This window comes from Carettochelys insculpta, chromosome 29 (assembly GCF_033958435.1).
Source record: "Carettochelys insculpta isolate YL-2023 chromosome 29, ASM3395843v1, whole genome shotgun sequence".
Taxonomy (NCBI): Eukaryota; Metazoa; Chordata; order Testudines; family Carettochelyidae; genus Carettochelys; species Carettochelys insculpta.
Genome location: NC_134165.1, coordinates 9508148 through 9528661, shown reverse-complemented (window position 1 = coordinate 9528661; position 20514 = coordinate 9508148). Strand labels below are relative to the sequence as shown.

The 20514-nt window shown below is 60.3% G+C and overlaps 1 protein-coding gene across 2 annotated transcripts in view; it reads right to left on the bottom strand.

Annotated features, from left to right (window-relative positions):
• Positions 1–15240: 15240 nt before the first annotated feature.
• ITGA5 (integrin subunit alpha 5) overlaps positions 15241–20514 on the bottom strand; it is a 60329-nt gene continuing 55055 nt past the window's right edge. For both annotated transcript variants that reach the window (XM_074980303.1, XM_074980304.1), the window contains exons 28-30: positions 18592–18693; positions 17871–17993; positions 15241–17426 (exon numbers count right to left, since the gene is read on the bottom strand). In XM_074980303.1, the coding sequence (XP_074836404.1) occupies positions 17343–17426; positions 17871–17993; positions 18592–18693 (309 nt within the window). In that variant the 3' untranslated portion in view covers positions 15241–17342. The remainder of the gene's footprint in view (positions 17427–17870; positions 17994–18591; positions 18694–20514) is intronic.

The window sequence follows — 20514 nt, the reverse complement described above, 5'->3', positions numbered from 1 at the left end:
AGGGGCTGGGAAGGCAGGGAGGACCAGTACCGATAGCTGCTATTCCTGTTTGTTACGCTCCTGGGAGATGCCAGGTGGTGATCGCAGCCTCTCCGCTGAAGGGAAAACGCAAAAGTCACAAATCCGCCCCACAAAACTATGAGATTTTAAAAAATCAAAAATGATTTCACTGTATTTTCCGGCTCTTGCGAAGAGCCCTGTGTGAGCTTGTGGTGCTCAGTACTGCACAGACACAAGGTGAGACAGGCCTGGCCTCAGAGTGCGTCGTCAGGGCACAGCGCGTCGAGTTTGATTATGGGGATCTGGAGCTGAGACCACGCAACTCAGCTCAATGTGAAACCGCCAAACACCTCTTGACGGGAATGGTTTATAATCCCTGCTGCGCTGGGCTGAGTCTGTGCCGCACGGGCCAGAGGCTCGTTAGCGAAACAACAAAGCAGCGCTGACATTTCATCCCACAGAACTGGTTTCAGGAAAGGTGTTTACGAAATCACGGCACAGACGTTGGCCCGGCCTCCCTGCTCAGCTCAGCCTGGCATCAGCTCCCACATGCTGCCATCATGCTCCAAAAATGCTCTCGGTCAGCCGCACCTAGCCCCTGAAGCAGCTACCCTCAGAGCAAAGCATGCTGGGTCCAGAGAGCGCAGCCCGAGTCGCCTGCTGTGACTGCATCTTGAACCTTTGAATGGCGCTGCTGAGCTCTTGACCATTGAGCTACAGAACCAGAATGGAGTCTAGATTAAGACTGTGAGCTCCCTGAGAAACCTCAGCCCAGGACACGCAATGCAGCATTTCTCCAAGGACTGAAAACTTGCTTGCACACTTAAGAAAAGGCCACGTCACAGTGCCACCTGGAGAAGCTGCTTTAATAGCACCCACACCAAAGGAGCTTGGGCTCATAGAAGGGCTGTAGATGAGAAAGTGTGGCCTGGCACACATGGCCTATCATACAGGAATAGTTGTCCCCTAAAATCACCCCGTGCCTGGCATATCCACCTCCCCTTCAGGCCTTGCTGAAATTGTGGCAGGTCTGTGGTGCTGCAGGTTAGGTGAGCTCTGTGGCCAGACAGACAAAGAGGACCCACCATGGGCCTGCCCTTCCCCACACGCTCCTCTGCAAAGTGCCACGGAGCTTTCCCCAGCCAGCCGTCTCCTTGCCTTAGGCTCCCTACGCCCCCGAAACCTCCGCATTCTGTGCTCTGCACGGGGCGGTGGGAAGTATTCTCATCAGATCAGAAGCATCAAGGTGGGAGGAGACAAAAATGGGGCAGCCCTGACCAGAGCCAGCATGGGGGGGCTCAGCTGGGGGCCTCGGGTGCTGTGCTGCAGGGGGCAGGGGGGTGCTGTGCTGAGCTGCAGGCAGTGTGGTTTTGCCCCTCTCTCCACAGCCCCAGTTCAAGACATGCACTCGCTGCCCCCACCCACTCCCCAAGCCCCTGGGGGGATGTCCCCATGGAAACCGCCTAGCCCAGTGGGGCGGCGCTGGCTCCCTCTTTGGGGAACTTGCCGGCTCCTGCTCCGCCAGGCCCCATGGGGAATTGGCAAGCTGCCCTGTGCAAAGGGTGTGGTGGGCTGAGCTGGGCTGGGCAGAGGCAATGGGAAACCAGGGAAGGCTGAGTATGCTGCCAAGTCCCCCTGGCCCTCACCCCAGGCTGGGAACAGAACCGAGGGGTCCTAACTGCGAGCCCCTTGCTCTGCTCTCACCTGCTCCTGGAGGCAGGGCTCCCAGCCCCTCCCCCCACACTAACCCCTCCCCCCCACTCCCCTCCGGAGCTGGGGACAGAACCAGGAGTCCAGATACCAGCTCCCCAGTGCCATGAATATGTGGCAACTTTCACCCCAGGGCTGCAGAGAGCACCCGGCCGCCCTGGCTTCCAGCCCTGGTCCTTGACTGCAGGGAGCACCCGCTTTCCCGCCCACTTCCAAGGCTGCCCCTCTGGATGCTGGAGAGCACCCACCTGGCCTGGGAGCAGGCTGGACTGGGGTGTGCAGCGGCAGGGAGGGCAGCTTGCTTTGCCTGGCTGCTCAGCAGAGGCTAAGGCGGCCCAGTGCCGTGTCAGTCCCGTGTCTCTGCACGCTGCCAGCCTGTGGGCCTAGCAGTCCCAGGTAGCACCGGTTCGGCTACCAGCATCTCCTCTCCAGAGCCAGGTGTGTGTGTGTGTGTGTGTGTGTGTGTGTGTGTGTATATCTCCTCTCCAGAGCCAGGTGTGTGTGTGTGTGTGTGTGCGCGCGCGCAGGGGAGGGGCTGGCTGGGAGCCCTGGCGCCTGGTCGCTGCACCTGGGAAGCAGGTGAGCTCCCCAAAATATGCATGCCCCCCGTGGACGACCCCCCCCCCAGTGTGACACAGACTCTGCTGTTGGGCAGTCTGATCTCATCAGTGTGCTCAAGTGTGTGGGGTACTGGGGGCACTCGCCCCACTCAGCCAGTGCTCACCCCCTGGCCCCAGCACCATGCACAGGGGCTGTACCACAGGTGACGTGGGGGGAGCTCAGTGGGGGTTCTGTACCATAGGCAGTGAGGTGGGCTCAGTGGGGGGGGGACTGTACCACAGGCGATGTGTGTGGGGGGGAGTGCTCAGCTGGGGTGGGGGGCTGTACCACAGGTGCTGCTGTGGGGGAGCTCAGTGGGGGCACTCGCTGTGTGAGCTGAGCTTCCCATTGGGTTATGAATCCGTTCAGTCCCTGCCCACTCGCGACACAGTCAGCCCCACCCAGGCCAAGCCTGCTGCGCTGCCCGGCCTTCTGCCTCCAGACGCTGCCGGTGCCAGGAGTGACAGCGACTGGGGGCTGTGTTCCCTGGGCGCTTCTGCGGCCGCTCGGGAGAGATGCCAGCGCTGCCCAGCTGACTCGCAGAGCGCCGCCAGCTAGGTCTGTGTTTCTCCTGGGGGTGCACATGCGCGTGCCTCGGGGCACATGAAGTTTATTCCGCACATGGATGGAAAACATCCCCTCTTGGAATTAGGAGGAACCTTGGTGGGGATGTCCCTGGCTGAACCCCCTGGCACCAGCAGGTGAAGTTTCTGGCTGGTCTTTGTTCAGTCCTGATTCCCCTCCCTCAAACCCCATCCCCCCGCCACGTGCAGCAGCACAAGAAGGGTTAACGCACCTTGTCTACCAAGGCCGCAGAGGTGGGGGAGTAGGGAGGGGAATGGAGGGCAGGGAAGAGGCAGGGAGGAGATATGGACAACGGGGAGACGGGGGGATGTGGGGGGGGGAGCAGGTGATATGGGTATAGTGGGGCGGGGTGATACCGGGGAAGGGCACAAGGTGGGCAGGGGATGTAAGGTGATTGGGGGCAGGTGCTGGGGCAGGGATATTTGTGGGGAGGTCTTGCTAAGGATCCCCCTTATCCTCAACAGGTGGGGTTAGAGCCTTGCCTGGAGGTATCTTCCCTACCCATCACCCATATTAACTGGAGGCCAGAGGGGGCCCTGGGAGCTGTGGCCTGGGAGCACCCTGAGTGCCTTGTTGGGGCCTGCCTGCAGCCTGCACCTCCCAGCTTTGCACACCCAGTTGGAGGGAGAAACCAGCACCTGGAGCGACACACACATGGCACATACACAGCAAGGGCCCGAGACCTGGGACTGTCCCTGGGGTCTCTGCCCGTCAGCCCTTGACAAGGGCAGAAAGCTCCAGGCCTCCCCAGGAGCCCTCCCCCTTGCAGCTTGCCAGCAGCGATGGGGGCTCGGCCCCAGGGTTGTGGGGTTTCCCCATCGAAGCTGGGAGTGTGCTGTGGGCAGAAGAGGTAGGTGCCAGCACCTCATGCCCTCCGCCCTGGGCAGCACTGCACAAGGGCAGCAGGGATCTCCGGAGATGGGAAGATCCCTCAATGCCCGAGGGCCTGGGTGGGGTCCAGCTCCAGGCTAACTGTGTAAAAAGCCGCCCTGCTGGAAGGACCCTGTTTAGTATATGAACAGTTGTGCATCTGTGTGCGACGCGTGTTTGTGCACAGGCACGTTTGTGTGCACGTGTATTTGCACGCGTGTTTATGTTTGTGTGTGCGAGTTGGGTTGGCGCACGTGTGGGAGTGGTGAGTCTTTGTGTATGTGTTACCCAAGCAACCACACCCCACAGCTCAGGCCCCTGGACTCCTCTCTTGTGCAGCGAGCGAATGGTTTGACCTGAGCCCAAGCCCAGGCTCTGGGTGTTCACATGACACCAGCTGAGGCAAGGCAGTGTGGGAACCCACGAGCTAGCGCACTGACCAAGTGCACACTCAGGCATGCTCAGCTGTGTGTCAAAGCCTCCACACTGCAAGTAGCTTGGGGATTCACTGTAACTCTGGGTTGGGACGGAAGCTGGGGGCTCTGTCCTGGGGCAGTGTGGCTCTGTGGGGTTGTGTTGGGCAAGTCCTCGAGTTTTCTGCAGCCTGTCAGCACCGAGGGTTTGTATGCAGAAAGTGACAGTAGCCGTCTGCCCCTCCCCCACTGCCCCTCCCTCACTTGCAGGATGGTGCCAAGGGCTCCTGGCAGGAATCTGCCACCAGAGTGAGGATGGGGAGTGGGAAGGGGGAGCCGCCTGCAGCCAGCACCCTGAACCCCTCTGCGGCACATCCCACTGGGCTGCCACGGGGCTGTGTCAGGGCTTTGGGCAGGCGAAGGGGGCACGGAGGTGCTGCTTGGATGGACTCACTGGCTGGGGCCTGCTGCAGGAAGGGGAGACGCCACTGCCTGGGGGCTGCTGGGAAGGGGACCGGTCACTTGGGGGGAGGGGTTGGTCAGTGCATATGGGGGAGGGGCACTGGAATCTGGTGCATTGGTCTGTACATGGGGGGAGGGGCACTGATCAGGGGAACTGGTAATGAACTTGCTCATTGGTACCTGTGGGGGAGGGGCACTGGTCGTGGGGGGCAGGGTGCCCCATGTGGAAGACGTCAGTTATCTCAGCGCAGTGCAGGAAATGCTCTGGGGGTGGCAGCTGCAGCACCCGGTGCCCCTGGGGCAGCAGGAAGGGGGCAGGTGGGGGCAGAGATGGATTCCCTCCCTTGGGATTCACCCGCTCACCGGGCAGGCCCCTCCTCTCAGGAAAGGCTTTGCCAAGACTCCAGCTGAGGGGGTGTCCACCCCATCCAGGGGTCAGTGCTTCCTGCTCAGCCCCCACCCTGCCCCAGGGACCCCTGCTCGGCCATCTGCCCTGCCCCAGCTCACCCTGCCCGGCCACCTCCCGTCAGCGCCCCCCGGGCATCTCCTGTGTCGCTGAGGTGTCCCAGATGTCAGGTGCTGGCGCAGGTTTCACTCCCCTCATTCACCAGCGGCAAGAAGCAGATCAAAGTGTGAGGCCAGGCGCAGCCTCTGCTTGCAGGAAGCATGTCGGGAAGTCAGCGCTGGCTCCCCTGGCTGCCGGTATCTGCACCGCCCTAGGAGGGGCCTGCAGGCTGAACGAGGCGCTTCTGCTCACCTGGCTGATGGCCCGTGTTTGATGGACGGAGCTGGGGGTGCAATGGCCACACAGAACCTTGCCGAGACCATCCCAGAGGGAGAAATAAGTGTTTCGACACAGCCACAGCCACAGCCACAGCCACAGCCACAGCCACGATTGTGTTCCCCTTGTCCCACTTCCTGGGAAGAATTGTACTACTGAGTTTCCCAATCCTTGTGGACCACAAGTTCTGAGCTCTCACACCCCGATCCCGGTGAAACACGAGTTCTGAGTTCTCACACCCCGATGCCGGTGGAACACGAGTTCTGAGCTCTCACACCCCGATCCCAGTGAAACACGAGTTCTGAGCTCTCACACCCTGATCCCAGTGAAACACGAGTTCTGAGCTCTCACACCCCGATGCCGGTGAAACACGAGTTCTGAGCTCTCACACCTGGTTGCTTGAGGAGATCAGATTGGAAATTTACCTCTTCTGACCATTCAGTACCAGAACCTGGACCAGAAATGTCACATCCCTCCAACCAGTGCCCAGAAGCAAAGCCAAAGCCCAGTTGCAGAGCAGCAGTGCTGCCATGCAGAGCTGGCTGCCCCCCAGTTTGTGAGCTGGTGCTTTCCACAGAGGCAAAGTTTGCTGAAGCAGGAGCTGGGGCAGCCCGAGGCAGCAGCTCCAGGCCGTGAGACGCCCCCCAGCTCCCCTATGAGGCTCACCTGGCCTCAGCACTGGGGGTTAGTTGCTTCCCCTCCACACCCCTCCCCTGAGACCTCAGCCAGGGCTTCCCCCCAAGCACCCCTCCCCCAGAGCTCCTCCAGCCCAGGGCAGGGGGGTCAGGGAATTCCCACAATTACCCTATGGCACCAGCCACCTTCCTACTCCCCCCACTGCTCCCCACCCCACCCCGTACTGCTCATGGGGGCTCATGAGCCAAACCCAGCCATGGCCTGGAGCCCAGGAGCGTGCTCACAGCTGGTGCCCCCCCCCACCCCAGTAGCCGGGTTACCCTACCCCTCTGAACATCAGGGCCGTGATGTCATCGGCATTGGGCAGAGGGGGACTGAGGCCTGAAGATGCTGAAAACTTGCTCAAGGACTCCCATGGGGTGGGAAGAGGCACCAAGCCAGCAATCACCTCCAGGTCTCCAGAGCGCCAGGCCAGCACCCCCCAGACGAGGCTGCCCCCACCCCCATGTCCAGGCCAGGGCTGCAGGTCAGGCTGGAGGAGGCTGGGTTTGGGGCCAGAACCAGAGTGCAGGAATATGAGCACATGTCCACTGGTGCCAGCTCACCCTGAAGGCACGGTGAGGTTGCCACCTCTTCAGGTCTGGCCTGGAGTCTGCGTGAACTGGCACTGATCTCCCAAGGTCTATGAGCAGCAACCTGAGGGATTGGAACCGGCTGCGCTAAGAAAACGGCTTTACCTCGAGGGGGGGAGATGGAATAGCAGTGGTCAGCGTTGGGAACCCACCGCAAGTCGGGGCTGTTTGCAAACACTCACGTGCCAGCTGAGACACAGGAGCCTCCCCTGCACCTGAACAGCACCCACCCAAGAAGGCTCCCACTGCTACCATTGACCACTGTGATGCAGCCACCTCTGGGGCAGGGCCCAGTGGTGTGTAACACCCAGCAAGCCACCCTATGCAGGGAGCAGTCACCCAGCACTGATGCAGTCACCTCCAGGGCCGGGTAGCTGTTTACCAGATGCACAGCAGCAGGGCACAAACATTCAGGAGCGGAAGTGGAGTTAAATCCCAGTCTCTGGCTGGGCTTGCAGGGGGCAGGCTCAGAGGCACATGGGGATTCAGCCACGTGGGACGGGGGGGCGGGGGGGGCTGAGGACACATGGAGCTGTTGCAACACAGAGGTCAGCAGTCATGCGGTGCTGCAGCCATGCCAGAGTGACAGAGGGCACAGGCTGAGATATGGGGGGTGACTGGTGAGTGCAGTCAGTGGGGCCTAGCGAGCACTGAGGGGAGGGGGCACCAGCCTCACCCCTGCCCCATAGGGCGCTTTGCAGCAGCTCTGGCCCCTGGTGGTGTGGGGTGTTGCTATTTGGGGAATCCCTCTCCCTGCTGAGCCAGCACGTCCTGTGCCGCTGGGGGCCTCGGCGGCTGGCGGTGTTAGCTTTCACCAGCTGGGCCAGGAGCCGCCTCGCAGCTGCTGCCCTGGCCCGGGGGGGCAGGAACCTGGCCCGTGCCGGGAGGAGGCCGGCTGTGGGGGCATCACTGCCCCAGCTAGGGTGGGCAACTGTGGTGTGCTGAGGCAGGGGCCAGTTCCTGCAGGTGCAGGGCTGGGATAGAGGAGCAGGAGCGAGGGCACCAGCAGAGCTGGGGGACAGGGCAGGGCCAGCACACCCCCTCCCTGGGGGCGGGGCTCTGGCATTGGCGGTGTATTTGTAAGGACCTGGCGCCCTCTGGTGGCCACATTCTGCTATGGCCACCCAGTCTTTGCTGGCAGGCAGGCGTGGGACGGGGGCCTGGGGTCTGCTCAGCAGAAACCAGAGTCCAGTGGCTCCTTCCAGACTCACACTCCTGCTGGGGCAGCTGCTCTGATGAGCCCCACGCACTTCCTCTGCTGCGGACGGAGACGGGCGGGTCACACCAGCGCTGCTGACACTGGGGCATGCGACTCACCCCAACGGGGAGGGCACGGGGAGGACTTTTTTACTTAAGAATCCCAAGTCACACGTCAGTAGCTGGTGGTGGTTGGGGGGTGGTGTCTGTGAGCCTGTCTCCCAAGCTCTGTGACAGCAAGGCCCATAGGGTGGGACTGTGTGTGCCTCGTGCCCTGCCTCCCAAGGGAGCCCTCTGGCTCCTGCTGGGGTGGGGGCAGCGCTCTCCAGGCCGCAGCACGTGGGGCACAGCCCAATCTCACCCCTACCCTGCACACAGTGGGCGATCCAGGCTGCATCCCGTCCTTGCCCCCACCCTCTAGTGACCTTGGTTCCCCCATGTTGCTGGGTGAGCTTGGGTGGCTCTGGGAGGTGCTGGGCTGCAACAGGCACTGGGGCCGAGGTGATGATCCCGAGTGTGATGCTGCTGCCACAAGAATCGCTGGGATGTGACACCCCCCTGGGGCAGTGAAGGACAGCACAAGCCCCTGCCGGACTCGGGCGGACGCCCGCCGCGGCCGTACCAGTGCCGTGGTGGTTGGTGACTCGGCCCTTGGCACCAGAGGGAGTTGCGGCATGGCAGGGCTCTGCCCGGCCTCCCCTGGCCACTCGCTGCAGCTCGGCCCCAGGGAACCAGCCCAGCACCGGTGAGCCCATCGTGGCATCTGGGCTGAATTTGCAGCGTCCAGTGAGTGACGGCACCAGCCAGGACTGATGGCATCTGGCAGAGGGCACAGGCTTCCGCCGTCCAGTCCACGCAGCAACAGGCAGCTGGGCAGGTGTGTGAGTATGGGGCAGGTCATAGGCACAAGGAGGGTTTAGTTCACAGAGCGGGTCCTGCAGCAGCTGGAGGGCAACACACACACACACCCCCATGCTCCTCCTCGGGCCACCCAGCTGGGACTGCACACAGGTCCTGCAGCAGCTGGAGGGCAACACACACACACACACACACACACACACACACACGCTCCCCCTCAGGCCACCCAGCTGGGACTACACACACAAACAGACACACCACACTCTCCTTCCCAGGGCACCTGGTGGGTGGGGGGAACACACACACTTGGCCTCTCAGGGAAGTGTGATGAGGTGACACCGATGCCCAACCCAGCCAGCTGCCCATTTGTGCCCCTGCTGGTGGGGCAGGAGTGAATGGCAAAGGGCCCATGGGGTCCGTGTGTGATTCTGCCCCCCCCCGCCCCCCCCAGCCCATGGACTGGACTTGGTCTTACCCGCCAACAGGGGCTGGTGCTCCACTCAGGCCCAGCAGGGGGCAGCGCTGCACATGGGGCAGGTCTGCGTGCCAAGGCCCTGGGACCAGGGCACTGGCCTGGCATACAGGCCAGCCTCCAGGGGTGCCCTTGGCCATGGCCCCTGGCTCACTGTGTCAGTTTGTGCCCAGAAGGCCCTGGGAGCACCAGTTACACCACAAGGCTCCCGGTTCTGGGCCCTACCTTGCCCCTGCCTTAAGGAGTCTGGCTGCCCAGCCCCAGCCAGCATGCGCCTGAGCCAGCAGGCACATCCGTAGCTGCTCTGCTCCATCCACCGCAGCCAGTGAAGGTGGCACCCGCCCTGTGCAGGCACGAGCCAGGGTTGCGCCTGGCTTTTCACCCCGACACAGACTCAGGCAGTGGCTCTGCTGGCCTGGCTCCAGGGTGGGCAGCACAGACCTTACACAGGCTGGCAGGCGCTTTGGGGCTGGGGTAGTGGCCAAGGACGGTTGTGATTGGGGTCTGGGGAAGAGACCTCTGCCAGGAGCCAAACCCTGAGTGTGTGTGGGGCAGGGGGCAGGGGGCTGGGAGAAAGGTGACTCGCCTGGGGTGCGAGCCCCACCACAGAGGTTCTGCCCCGGGGAGGCCGGGTTCAGATGGGCACTTGGGTGACCAGTTGACAGAAGGTTGTTGCTGTACCAAGGCTGGTTCAGCCTGGCCAGGCCCAGCCCGTGCAGCAGGCTGGAAGGACTCCAGCCTACGAGGGTCCCGTCAGCTGGGCAGTGTGCAGGTCAGTGTAACCCGCACAGCTACTGGGTGACGGTCACTGTCCCATGTAGTGGGAGAAAGACACTCACAGGGGAACAGACAGAGTCGCTCCTAGAGCCTCAGCCCAGCTGTTAGCTCATGTGGAAGGGGCTCACACACTGTGCACCAGGGGCCCAGGTTTGGTTCGCCCCGGGGTTACATCCTGCCATAGGAATAAATGGGGTCCCCTGGTAAGGGCTGGCCTGTTGCTGCTGGCCCTTGGCTGCGGGTACCATGGGTCAGGTTGGGAGCTGCATGGGCCCGTGAGAGGCAGGTGGCTGTGGTGCATTCGCAGTCAGATTGGGAGGGTCTCTGGGGTGGGGTGCTGGAGCTGGGGGGCCATGGCCTGGCTCTTTTCCCAAGGCTCTTGGCTGGGGAGCCTGGGCAGGTGTGGGAGCTGAACAATCTTCTCAGCTGCAGTGCAGCCCCCAGAGCACATTCCTGAGTGGGGCAGGGCAGGCGGAGGCACGAGGGCGGCATCTCTGTGCTGGCTCACCCCAGCTGCCTGTGTCGTTTGCTCTGGCTGGCAGGGGCTGAGGGGGTCTCAGAGCCACAGCTGGACCCCGGTAAGAGCTGCCTGGGCAGCTGTGATAGGTCATAGACCCTCCACCTCCCAGGGTGAGGGAGCAGCTAGTCAGGAACCTCCACCCAAGGGGTCAGTGTGTGATTCTGGGCCCCCCCGACTGGACTTGGTCTTACCCTGCCAGCAGGGGTTGTAGCCCAGTCAGGCCCAGCAGGGGGCAGTGTGGCCATGTCAAACGAGCACAACAACCAGGCCAGGTTCAATTTACTTCAAAATATCAGTCTGCAATTATGGCTGTAACAATAGAGCCTTCAAGGTGATGCTGGGAATTTCTGGACAAACAGGCTGCAGCTACACTTGCATTCCTCTTTCTAAAGAGGCATACAAATGAGGGAAATCGAAAATGCAAACGAGGTGCAGATTTACATATCTGGCACCTCATTTGCATATTCTTCTCTCAAAAGAGCTTCTTCCGAAAGAGGAGAAGCAGTGTAGACACGGCTCTTTCGAAAGTAAACCCCATCTTCGAAAGAATCCTTCTTCCCATAAAAGAGGGCAGGGTTCTTTCGAAGATGGGTCTTACTTTCGAAGGCGCAGCGTCTACCCTGCTTTTCTTCTTTTGCAAGGACCGCTTTCCAAAGGATATGCAAATCAGGTGCCAGATATGTAAACCTGCACCTCATTTGCATTTTCGATTCCCCTCATTTGCATGCCTCTTTCGAAAGAGGAATGCAAGTGCGGACGCAGCCACAGTGTCCTTACGATTAGTACAGATCGCACATGAGTAACGCAGGCCTGGGCGCCAGCACGCAGGGCAGAGCCCTTGCTTAGCACGTGAGAGGCAGGGGGGTGGCCACCTGGGTTCGAGCAGCAGGAGTGTGTGTGTGCCCTGCTTTGTTCCTCTGGAGTGCGGTGCTTAGAGCCCTGGGGTTACGAGTTTGATCCTTGCTGGGGTGGTGAATGTATAACTGCTCTCAAGTATGTAGGGGCAGGTTAGCTAAAAACCTCTGGGGGGATGCAGTGGGGCTGGGCCCTGCTGTGAGTGCCAGGGACGGGATGAGACCTCAGGAGGTCCCTTCTAGTTTGATTCTAACCTGTTTAAATGCCAATAGGGGCAAGCACCAAACAGCCACCCCCCCATCCCTGCAAAAATACATTTCTGCTTCAGAGGGGCTGCAGTTCGAATGGTCTGTCCCGCGAAAGCTCATAGCCTAATAAATTACGTTGTGAGCCCAGGAAGTGCTGCAGGATGGCAGTTGTTTTACCTGAGTGGTCGGCTGTGTTCATGCTGCAGGCAGGTCTGGCACCACAGCGGCCTCTGGGGGTGGGCAGGAGTGGGAAAAGCAGGCGCACTGGGGGAGGGGAGGACATTGATTTAGGGGGGTGGGGAGGGTCTGGCTCTGGGGGAGGGGAGGACATGGGAAGCAAAACTGTGGGGAAAAACAGCTGAGGAGAGTTGGCAGCTTTTCAAAGGGACATTATTAAGGGCCCAAAAGCAAGCTATCCCGCTGCGTAGGAAAGATAGAAAATATGGAAAAAGACCACCTTGGCTTAACCAGGAGATCTTGCATGATCTCAAAATAAAAAAGGAATTGTTTAAAAAATGGAAACAAGGAAAAATTACAGAGGATGAATATAGGCAAACACCACAAGAATGCAGGAGAAAGATTAGAAAGGCTAAGGCACAAAATGAGCTCAAACTAGCTACAGGCATAAAGGGAGACTTTTTATAAATATATTAGAAACAAGAGGAAGACCAGGGACAGGGTAAAGCCATTGCTCAGTGAGGAGGGAGAAACAGTAACAGGGACCTTGGCAATGGCAGAGATGCTTAATGACTTCTTTGTTTCGGTCTTCAGTGAGAAGTCTGAACAAAGGCCCAACATCGTGAATGCTAGTGGGAAAGGGGTAGGGTTAGAAGTTGAAATAAAAAAGAACAAGTTAAAAATCACTTAGGAAAATTAGATGTCTGCAAGTCACCAGGGCCTGATGAAATGCATCCTAGAATACTCAAGGAGCTGATAGAGGAGGTAGGTGAGCCTTTATCTATCATCTTTGGAAAATCATGGGAGACAGGAGAGATTCCAGAAGAAGATAGTGCCCATCTATAAAAAGGGGAATAAGAATAACCCAGGAAACTACAGGCCAGTCAGCTTAACTTCAGTGCCAGGAAAGATAATGGAGCAGGTAATTAAAAAAATCATCTGCAAGCACTTGGAAGGTGGTAAGGTAATAGGAAACAGCCAGCATGGGTTTGTAAAGAATAAATCTTGTCAAACTAATCTGATAGCTTTATTTGATAGGATAACGAGCCTTGTGGAAGCGGTAGATGTGGTCTACCTAGACTTTAGTAAAGCATTTGATACGGTCTCTCACGATAGTCTTATCAAAAAACTAAGCAAATACAATTTAGATGAGGCTACTATAAGGTGGGTGCATAACTGGCTGGATAACCGTACCCAGAGAGTAGTTCTTAATGGTTCTCAATCCTGCTGGAAAAGTGTAACAAGTGGGGTTCTGCAGGGTCTGTGTTAGGACCAGTTCTGTTCAAGGTCTTCATCAATGATTTAGATATTGGCATAGAAAGTACAATTATTAAGTTTGCAGATGATACCAAGTTGGGAGGGGTTGCAACTGCTTTGGAGGATAGGGTCATAATTCAAAATGATCTGGATAAATTGGAGAAATGGTCTGCAGTAAACAGGATGAAGTTTAATAAGGACAAATGCAAAGTGCTCCACTTAGGAAGGAACAATCAATTTCACACATACAGAATGGGGAGACACTGTCTAGGAATGACTCTAGCAGAAAGGGAGCTAGGGATTATAGTGGACCACAAGCTAAATATAAGTCAACAGTGTGATGCTGTTGCAAAAAAAGCAAACACGATTCTGGGATGCATTAACAGGTGTGTTGTGAACAAGACACGGGAAGTCATTCTTCCGCTCTACTCTGCACTGGTTAGGCCTCAGCTGGAGTATTGTGTCCAGTTCTGGGCATTGCAGTTCAAAAAAGATGTGGAGAAACTAGAGAGGGTCCAGAAAAGAGCGACAAGAATGATTAAAGGTCTAGAGAATGTGACCGATGAAAAAAGGTTGAAAGAACTGGGCTTGTTTAGTTTGGAAAAGAGAAGATTGAGGGGAGACATGATAGCAGTTTTCAGGTATCTAAAAGGGAGTCATAAGGAGGAAGGAGAAAACTTGTTCTTCTTGGCCTCTGAGGATAGAACAAGAGGCAACGGGCTTAAACTGCAGCAAGGGAGGTTTAGGTTGGACATTAGGAAAAAGTTCCTAACTGTCAGGGTGGTCAAACAGTGGAATAAATTGCCAAGGGAGGTTGTGGAATCTCCATCGCTGGAGATATTTAAGAACAGGGTAGATAGATGTCTGTCAGGGATGGTTTAGATAGTACTTGGTCCTGCGATTGGGGCAGGGGGCTGGACTCGATGACCTCTCAAGGTCCCGTCCAGTCCTAGTGTTCTATGATTCTATGACATTGATTAGAGGGGGGGGGGAGGGGCTGGCTCTGGGGGAGGGGAGGACATTGATTTAGAGGGGGGGCAGGAAGGGGCTCCATAAATTTTTGTACAACATAACGTGGCGAATATGGGAAGACGACAACCCCAGGTGTGGCAATGTGAACTCAGTGGACACCGCTGGTCTAGGGGTCCCCCCACTGGCCAGGTGAGTGCCCCAACTAACGGCGCTAGAGAGCAGACAGAACACCCTGGGCCCCCCAGCTGGGGCTGGACCCTGCGAGATGGGGTCTCTGTCACATGGGCAATCGAAGCCGGGTCACCCCCCGCTGGGTGAATGTGCAGAGCCCTGTGGCTGAGGGCAAGGAGCTGCTTCTGCTTGCGCAGGACCCAGCTGGGGGCTGGACGGCAGGTGGGAGCCTGGAGCTGGGCACCCCCTGCCCTTCGTGGTCTCGGCTGTTGCCTAGCTTAGCTGCCTGACACTTGGGGAGCGTGTCTGCAGTCCCACCCTCCCCCTGCATTGCGCAGAGAGCCGGGACCCACGCAGGCTGGGGGGATGCGGCGGAGGGTCGCAGGTCCTATGCTCACGCCCATAGCAAACACAATAGCACAAACAGGTCCCAAGGGCAGGGGTACATGCGCATCCAGGCTCTGGGGACACACATAGGTTCCCCCACACACACCCAGCAGGGGGACGCAGCGGGCACACACCCCTAGGTGCACAGAGCCCCCCTCTCCCACCCAGCAGGGGGCAGCAGCGGGCACACACCCCTAGGTGCACAGAGCCCCCCTCTCCCACCCAGCAGGGGGCAGCAGCGGGCACACACCGCTAGGTGCAGAGCCCCCCCAAGCAGCAGGAGGCAGTAGCACACAGGCACAGGCACACGCAGTCTCATCCTGCCCAGCAGGGGGCAGTAGCACACACGCACAGGCACACAGAGTCTCATCCTGCCCAGCAGGGGGCAGTAGCACACACGCACAGGCACACGCAGTCTCATCCTGCCCAGCAGGGGGCAGTAGCACACATGCAGTCTCATCCTGCCCAGCAGGAGGCAGTAACACACGCACAGGCACACGCAGTCTCATCTTGCCCAGCAGGGGGCAGTGACACAGGCCACACGCACACACCGCCCGGTCCCACGGCGCAGGCTGTGCCTCTCGCATGCATTAATCACCACTGAGGGTGACCCGGGCGCAGCTGTCAAGGACCAGAGCAGCAGGTGTCTTTGAACCACATTTAATAATAAAATAACAACAGAGTGAGCGCCTCCCTGAGGCAGGAAGCAGCCCCCCCCCCCATGAGTGACAACAGCCCCCCCGTCACTTATCCTCGGGGGGACACAACCTCTCCTTATAATTTCCACCTTCCCCCCCCTTTGCTCAAAGCACCAGCAAATCAGCCCAGGACACGGGGGCGGGGGAGCATCCGCCCAGGGCCTCAGACCCAAGGACGGTTCCCAACGCACAGCACCAGGGGCACCTCCGCTGGGGTCTGCCCCCTGGACACCTGCTGTCCTTCACCCGGCGGGTGCAGGAGGGGAGGGGGCTGGCTGGAACAGCCCATACAAAGTGGAAGGGTAAATGCCAGGAGGCCCCCCACCCCAGCAGGGAGGCTGGCTGTAGTGCAATTCCGACTTGGCTGCCCTCGCCCTGGGGATTCAGCTGAGCCCCTTCCCAACGGGCCAAGCTCCTGTGAGAGAGACTCCAGGAGCTGCCAAAGCCCCACCCCAGCACCCATCCTCCATCCCCTGCCCCGTGGCTGGGGGGAGAGGAAGGAAGGCTACTGGCCAGGTCTCAGGCAGCAGTGGCCACATCTGGAGCCGGAACAGCCATGGGAGCGCCTGTTACAGCTCAAGCATCAGGCTCAGCTGAGCCCACCCGGAGCTGGGCCCAGGGCTCTGGCTTAGCCTGGCAGAGGGAGGGGCTCCCAGCCCTGAGAAGGGTGTGCCGGCCGGGCTTTCAGTGACGGGGTCTGAGCTAGGGTCTGACTGCACAGTAGCTCACACCCCAGGCAGTGCTGGCGTTGGGCTATTCCACGCAGTGTCCACCCCGAGCAGGTGTGGTCTGGGGGTGAGAGCAGGTACTGGGCTGGGAGGGACGCCTGCAGGGGAGGCACTGGTGTTAGGACAGTTGGCCCAGGGCAATAGGCAGAGCCCCTGGAAGAGGCTGCTCTGGCCCTGCCCTCTCCATGGTGGAGTCTGCAGGTGGCCACACAGGAGTGCCAGGGCAAACCCAGGGCTCTTCATGGGCATTCTGCCAAGCTGCTCCTGAGGCAGCCCAGCCATCCCTGAGGGCCTGTGTCGAGGGCAGCGCAGGGCCATGCCGGGATTTCAGACAGGAGACACAACACAATAACTTAGAATGCTGCAGGTGGGGCTGGGGCAGGGAGGCGGCTGGCCCTGCGGCTGGGGTCAGTGCAAAGCGGGGAGCACCTGGGCCAGACCTCCAACCACACAAGAAAATTCCTGATAAGAATTAATCAGATTAATACTGACGTGGACGGGTTTATTGCACTTGGAGAGATTTTAAATTATTGCCCAGAAGCCTGGCCCCAGGCCTGGGCTGCCCCACCGCGCCACTGGCGGGCTGCCAGCTTGGTGCTGGTGTGGGCGCAGCTGGCGGGCCGTGGCTTCGGCTTCCTACACTGCTATCTTTGGCATCGCTGAGTGTGGCCCTGAGGACCCTTGGCTGGAAAATGCCCGTCATGTCCTTGGGGGAGCTCTCCCCAACAGGAAGCAGACTGGGGAAGGCAGGAAGTCCCACCCAGCTCCGTGGCAGTGGCTGGATGGAGCAATTGTGCTTGTCCGGCAATGCTCCGACGTGTCCGAGTGGACGGGCAGCTTGTAAACTGTCCAGTTCAGACGCCATGACCCTGTGCCAATGCTGGCCGGACGGAGGGACAGCGTTTCATGCTGTGCCATGGGAGGAGCCTACAACTCCACAGAGCCCAGCAGGGCCTCCCAGCAGCCTTCAAGTATTGCCATGGCTGGAGAGCACAGCCTGCAGGGTGGGGTGCCCAGAGAGGGCAGTGGGCAGCTGCCAGGGTCTGGCACTGAGGAGAGGCAGAGATTCCACCCCCACAGGCACAGATCAGGCAGGGGATTCTCCAGCTGCTGCTGCAGTCCTGTGGGCTCAGCTTATGGCCCCCGCATGGTGGGGCCTCCTCAGGTCTGTGTCTGCCCCACTGGCAGGCTTGCTGGATGCAGCCAGTCCTTGCTGTGCCAGGCTGCAGTGCCCCTCCCCGATGCCACTTTGAGGCAGCCACACCAGCCAAAGCAAACTAGACAGACAGACAGACAGAGCCCAGATGCCCAGAGCAGCTGGGCGACCCTGGCCCCGCTATGCCTCTGAGGCAGCCTGTGGTTTGAGCTGAGCCTTCTCCATGGCTGTGCCGTAGGGCAGGGAGCGTTTGAAGAATCCCAGCTGCAGAGACAAGAGGAAGAGGCAAGGCAGTGAGCTCGCAAGCCCCAGGTCCCAACAGCGCTGAGCGTGCCTGCCCCACCTTCCACCCCTCCCAGAGCTGGGCACAGAACCCAGGAGTCCTGGCTCCCAGTCCCCACTGACCCCCAAGTTACAGAGCTGTAAGGGCTTGCCATGTGGGCACCACCCCGTGGAGAGCTCCCTCCTTGCGCTGGAGAACCTCACCAGAGCGGGGGGCTGCTCGAGTGTTGCGACCCCACCCCGCTGGCTCAGGGCCTGCATGGCACGGTGCCTGGGGAGCAGCAGATGCCCACGGGCAGTGAAGCTGCTTACCCGGGGAAGCTGGCACCTCTGTCGCTTGACGTGGCAGCGAGCCGGGCTGAGCTCAGGGAGGCCTGCTGGCCCCACGCAACCTGTCGGCAGGGGCCAGCCCTGCCAGCCACTCACCTTGTACAGGACGTAGATGAGCAGCAACAGGAGCAGCAGCCCGAGCAGGATGGCCAGGATGATGATCCACAGTGGCACCCCCTGGCTGCTTTCAGGCTTGGCCCACTGAATCGCCGTGGACACCTGCCGATGGGAGGGGTCAGGCAGGGGCTGGGTATCTCCCACCCCCGGGTCCCTGCCTGCAGCACTGCCGGAGGGGGCTGGGCCAGGGTTGCCTCCAGAGGACTGGAGCACAGCTCCCCCCACAGGACACTCAGCCTCTGCAGAGACCTGACCCAGAGCAACGTGCGGGGAGGTCAGGCGGCCGGCAGCAGCTGCCAGCGCCGGGACTGGGCCCCACCGACGCCGACCTGCCAGGCAGTTTAACGACCAAGTTGACAGCTCGATGCTCTAGTCTCTGGTGGTGCAGCACAAACCCCACTTCCTCTCCCTGCAGCGCCCCACACAGCACCCCGCTCCCTGCTACGCAGAGCCCTGACACTTCCCTGCCCCCTGCAGCCTGGCACCCCCCGGCACCATGGGCTCCCCCGACTCGTGGGGAACGGCCCCCTGTTGCCAGGCCCTGGCTCCCAGTGCAGAGCGGCCAGAGCAGGGCTGTGCAGGGCAGGGGAAGGAGCTAGCCCGGGGCTGGGTTTGCCACAGGCTGGGCTCTGATTCTGTCCCAGCCACCCCCAATGTGCCCACCCCCCACCCTACACATGGCCCCAAGGCAGCCACTGACCTTCAGGACCTCACTGGGGTACTCCTGGGGCTGGATCTTGTAGGGCATACTGTGCACCTGGTACACGGCCTCACACTGTAGGGCCTGGGGCTGGTTCTCCTTCTGCAGGGAAACCCAGCAGCACAAGTCAGCAGTGTGCAGTGAGAGGATCTGGAGGGGTGGTGTGTGCCCTGGCAGGGCTGGGCGAGGGCCGTGGGGAGAGGGCGGGCGCCCTGGCAGGGCTGGGCGAGGGCCGTGGGGAGAGGGCGGGCGCCCTGGCAGGGCTGGGCGAGGGCCGTGGGCAGAGGGCGGGCGCCCTGGCAGCGCTGGGCGAGGGCCGTGGGGAGAGGGCGGGCGCCCTGGCAGGGCTGGGCGAGGGCCGTGGGCAGAGGGCGGGCGCCCTGGCAGGGCTGGGCGAGGGCCGTGGGCAGAGGGCGGGCGCCCTGGCAGCGCTGGGTGAGGGCCGTGGGGAATGATGCTCCCACCTGGCCCAGCCGTTGGGGCAGCTGGTGTCTGCTGGCCTCAGGCAGCAGTGCGAGCCAGTAACACAGGCCAGCTGAGAGCCCTGGAGGGGTTTGGGGGCTGCAGCTATCCCGGAGGGGGAGTGGCAGGGAGGACCAGCCCCTGGGGCACGGTTGGGAGAAGATGAAATGGTTCCTCGCCTTGTAACTGCTGGTTTCCAGTTGCGTTCGAGGTAGGTGCACACACTCGGGGCAGGACTCACTCAACCTTTTACCCCGGCTGCGCCCTGTTGGGCCGGATGTGCAGCCCCCTGGAGTGGCCTTGGTGTGGAGCCCTCAACACGACCCCACTGCCCGACTGCCCCTCGGTTCCTTCTCACCGGTTATGCCGACTGTGGGGCAGGAGGCTGGGTATTAAATAGGTCTGAGCGACACAGCTCAGAGAACCACGGTTACAACAGCACGTAACCGTTTTATTTCATTGAGTTTGCTCCTATCTATTTGAGTCAGGTCAATTACAGGCCCAGCCCAGAAGAGGGGTAGAGTGAGGGCCTGGAGATCAGCCCCGAGGGGCCGCTGTACCATAGCGCAGTGAGACGAGAAAGTGTGCACAGGACCACGCTGCAGCTCGACAGACGTCCTGGAGAGGCACGTGGGCCAGGCGGGCTGTTGAGGGGGCCTGAGTGTGCGTGGCGGGGTGACCTGGGTGAGGTCGTAGCAGGTCTATGATCCAGGAAGAGATGCGCTGCAACAAAACCAGAAGCCCCTTCACAAAGAGCTGTGCGGTCTCGCGGACGGGCTTGGTCCCGCTGCTCCCACGCAAGCTCTGACCACTTTGGAAGGAACGCCGGGCGAGGCGGAGTTGGACACCATCCAGGGCCCGCAGCTCGGACATCCTTCTGGCAGAGGTGAGGGCTACCAGGAAGGCCACTTTCCAGGAGAGGTAAAGAAGGGAGCATGTGGCCAAAGGCTGGGGCGGAGGGAGGGCCCATAAGCACCAAGTTAAGGTCCCAGGCCAGAAGTGGCAGGGGGAGGTGATCCATAACCTTGAAGTGCCCCACCCTCCCCCATGGGGTGTGGGAAAACAGCGTGTCCCTCCTCCCCCATGTGGAAAGCCAAGATGGCCACCAGGTGGACCTTGAGAGAAGAGGGACCTGCTGCTTCAGAGGAACGAGGTAGTCCAGCACCTCTGGGACACAGGTAGACACAGGTATCAGGTTGTGCTCATGACACCAGCAGCAAAAACGTCCACTTGGCCAAGTCCGAGTGCCGCACATACGTCTTGTGGCTGCTGAAGAGGACCTGCTGCAGTGGCTCCCAGCCTGCTCAACCACAAACCTGTCACACTGCGTAGGAAGCGAAGGTCTGGGTAGTGGAGGCAGCTGTGGTTCTGCGTGATGAGGGGGAAGCTGAATGGGCACTGAGAGCTCCATCAGCATGGGGCGCCAGTGCTGATGGGCCCAGGCTAACGTCTGCCTGGTCC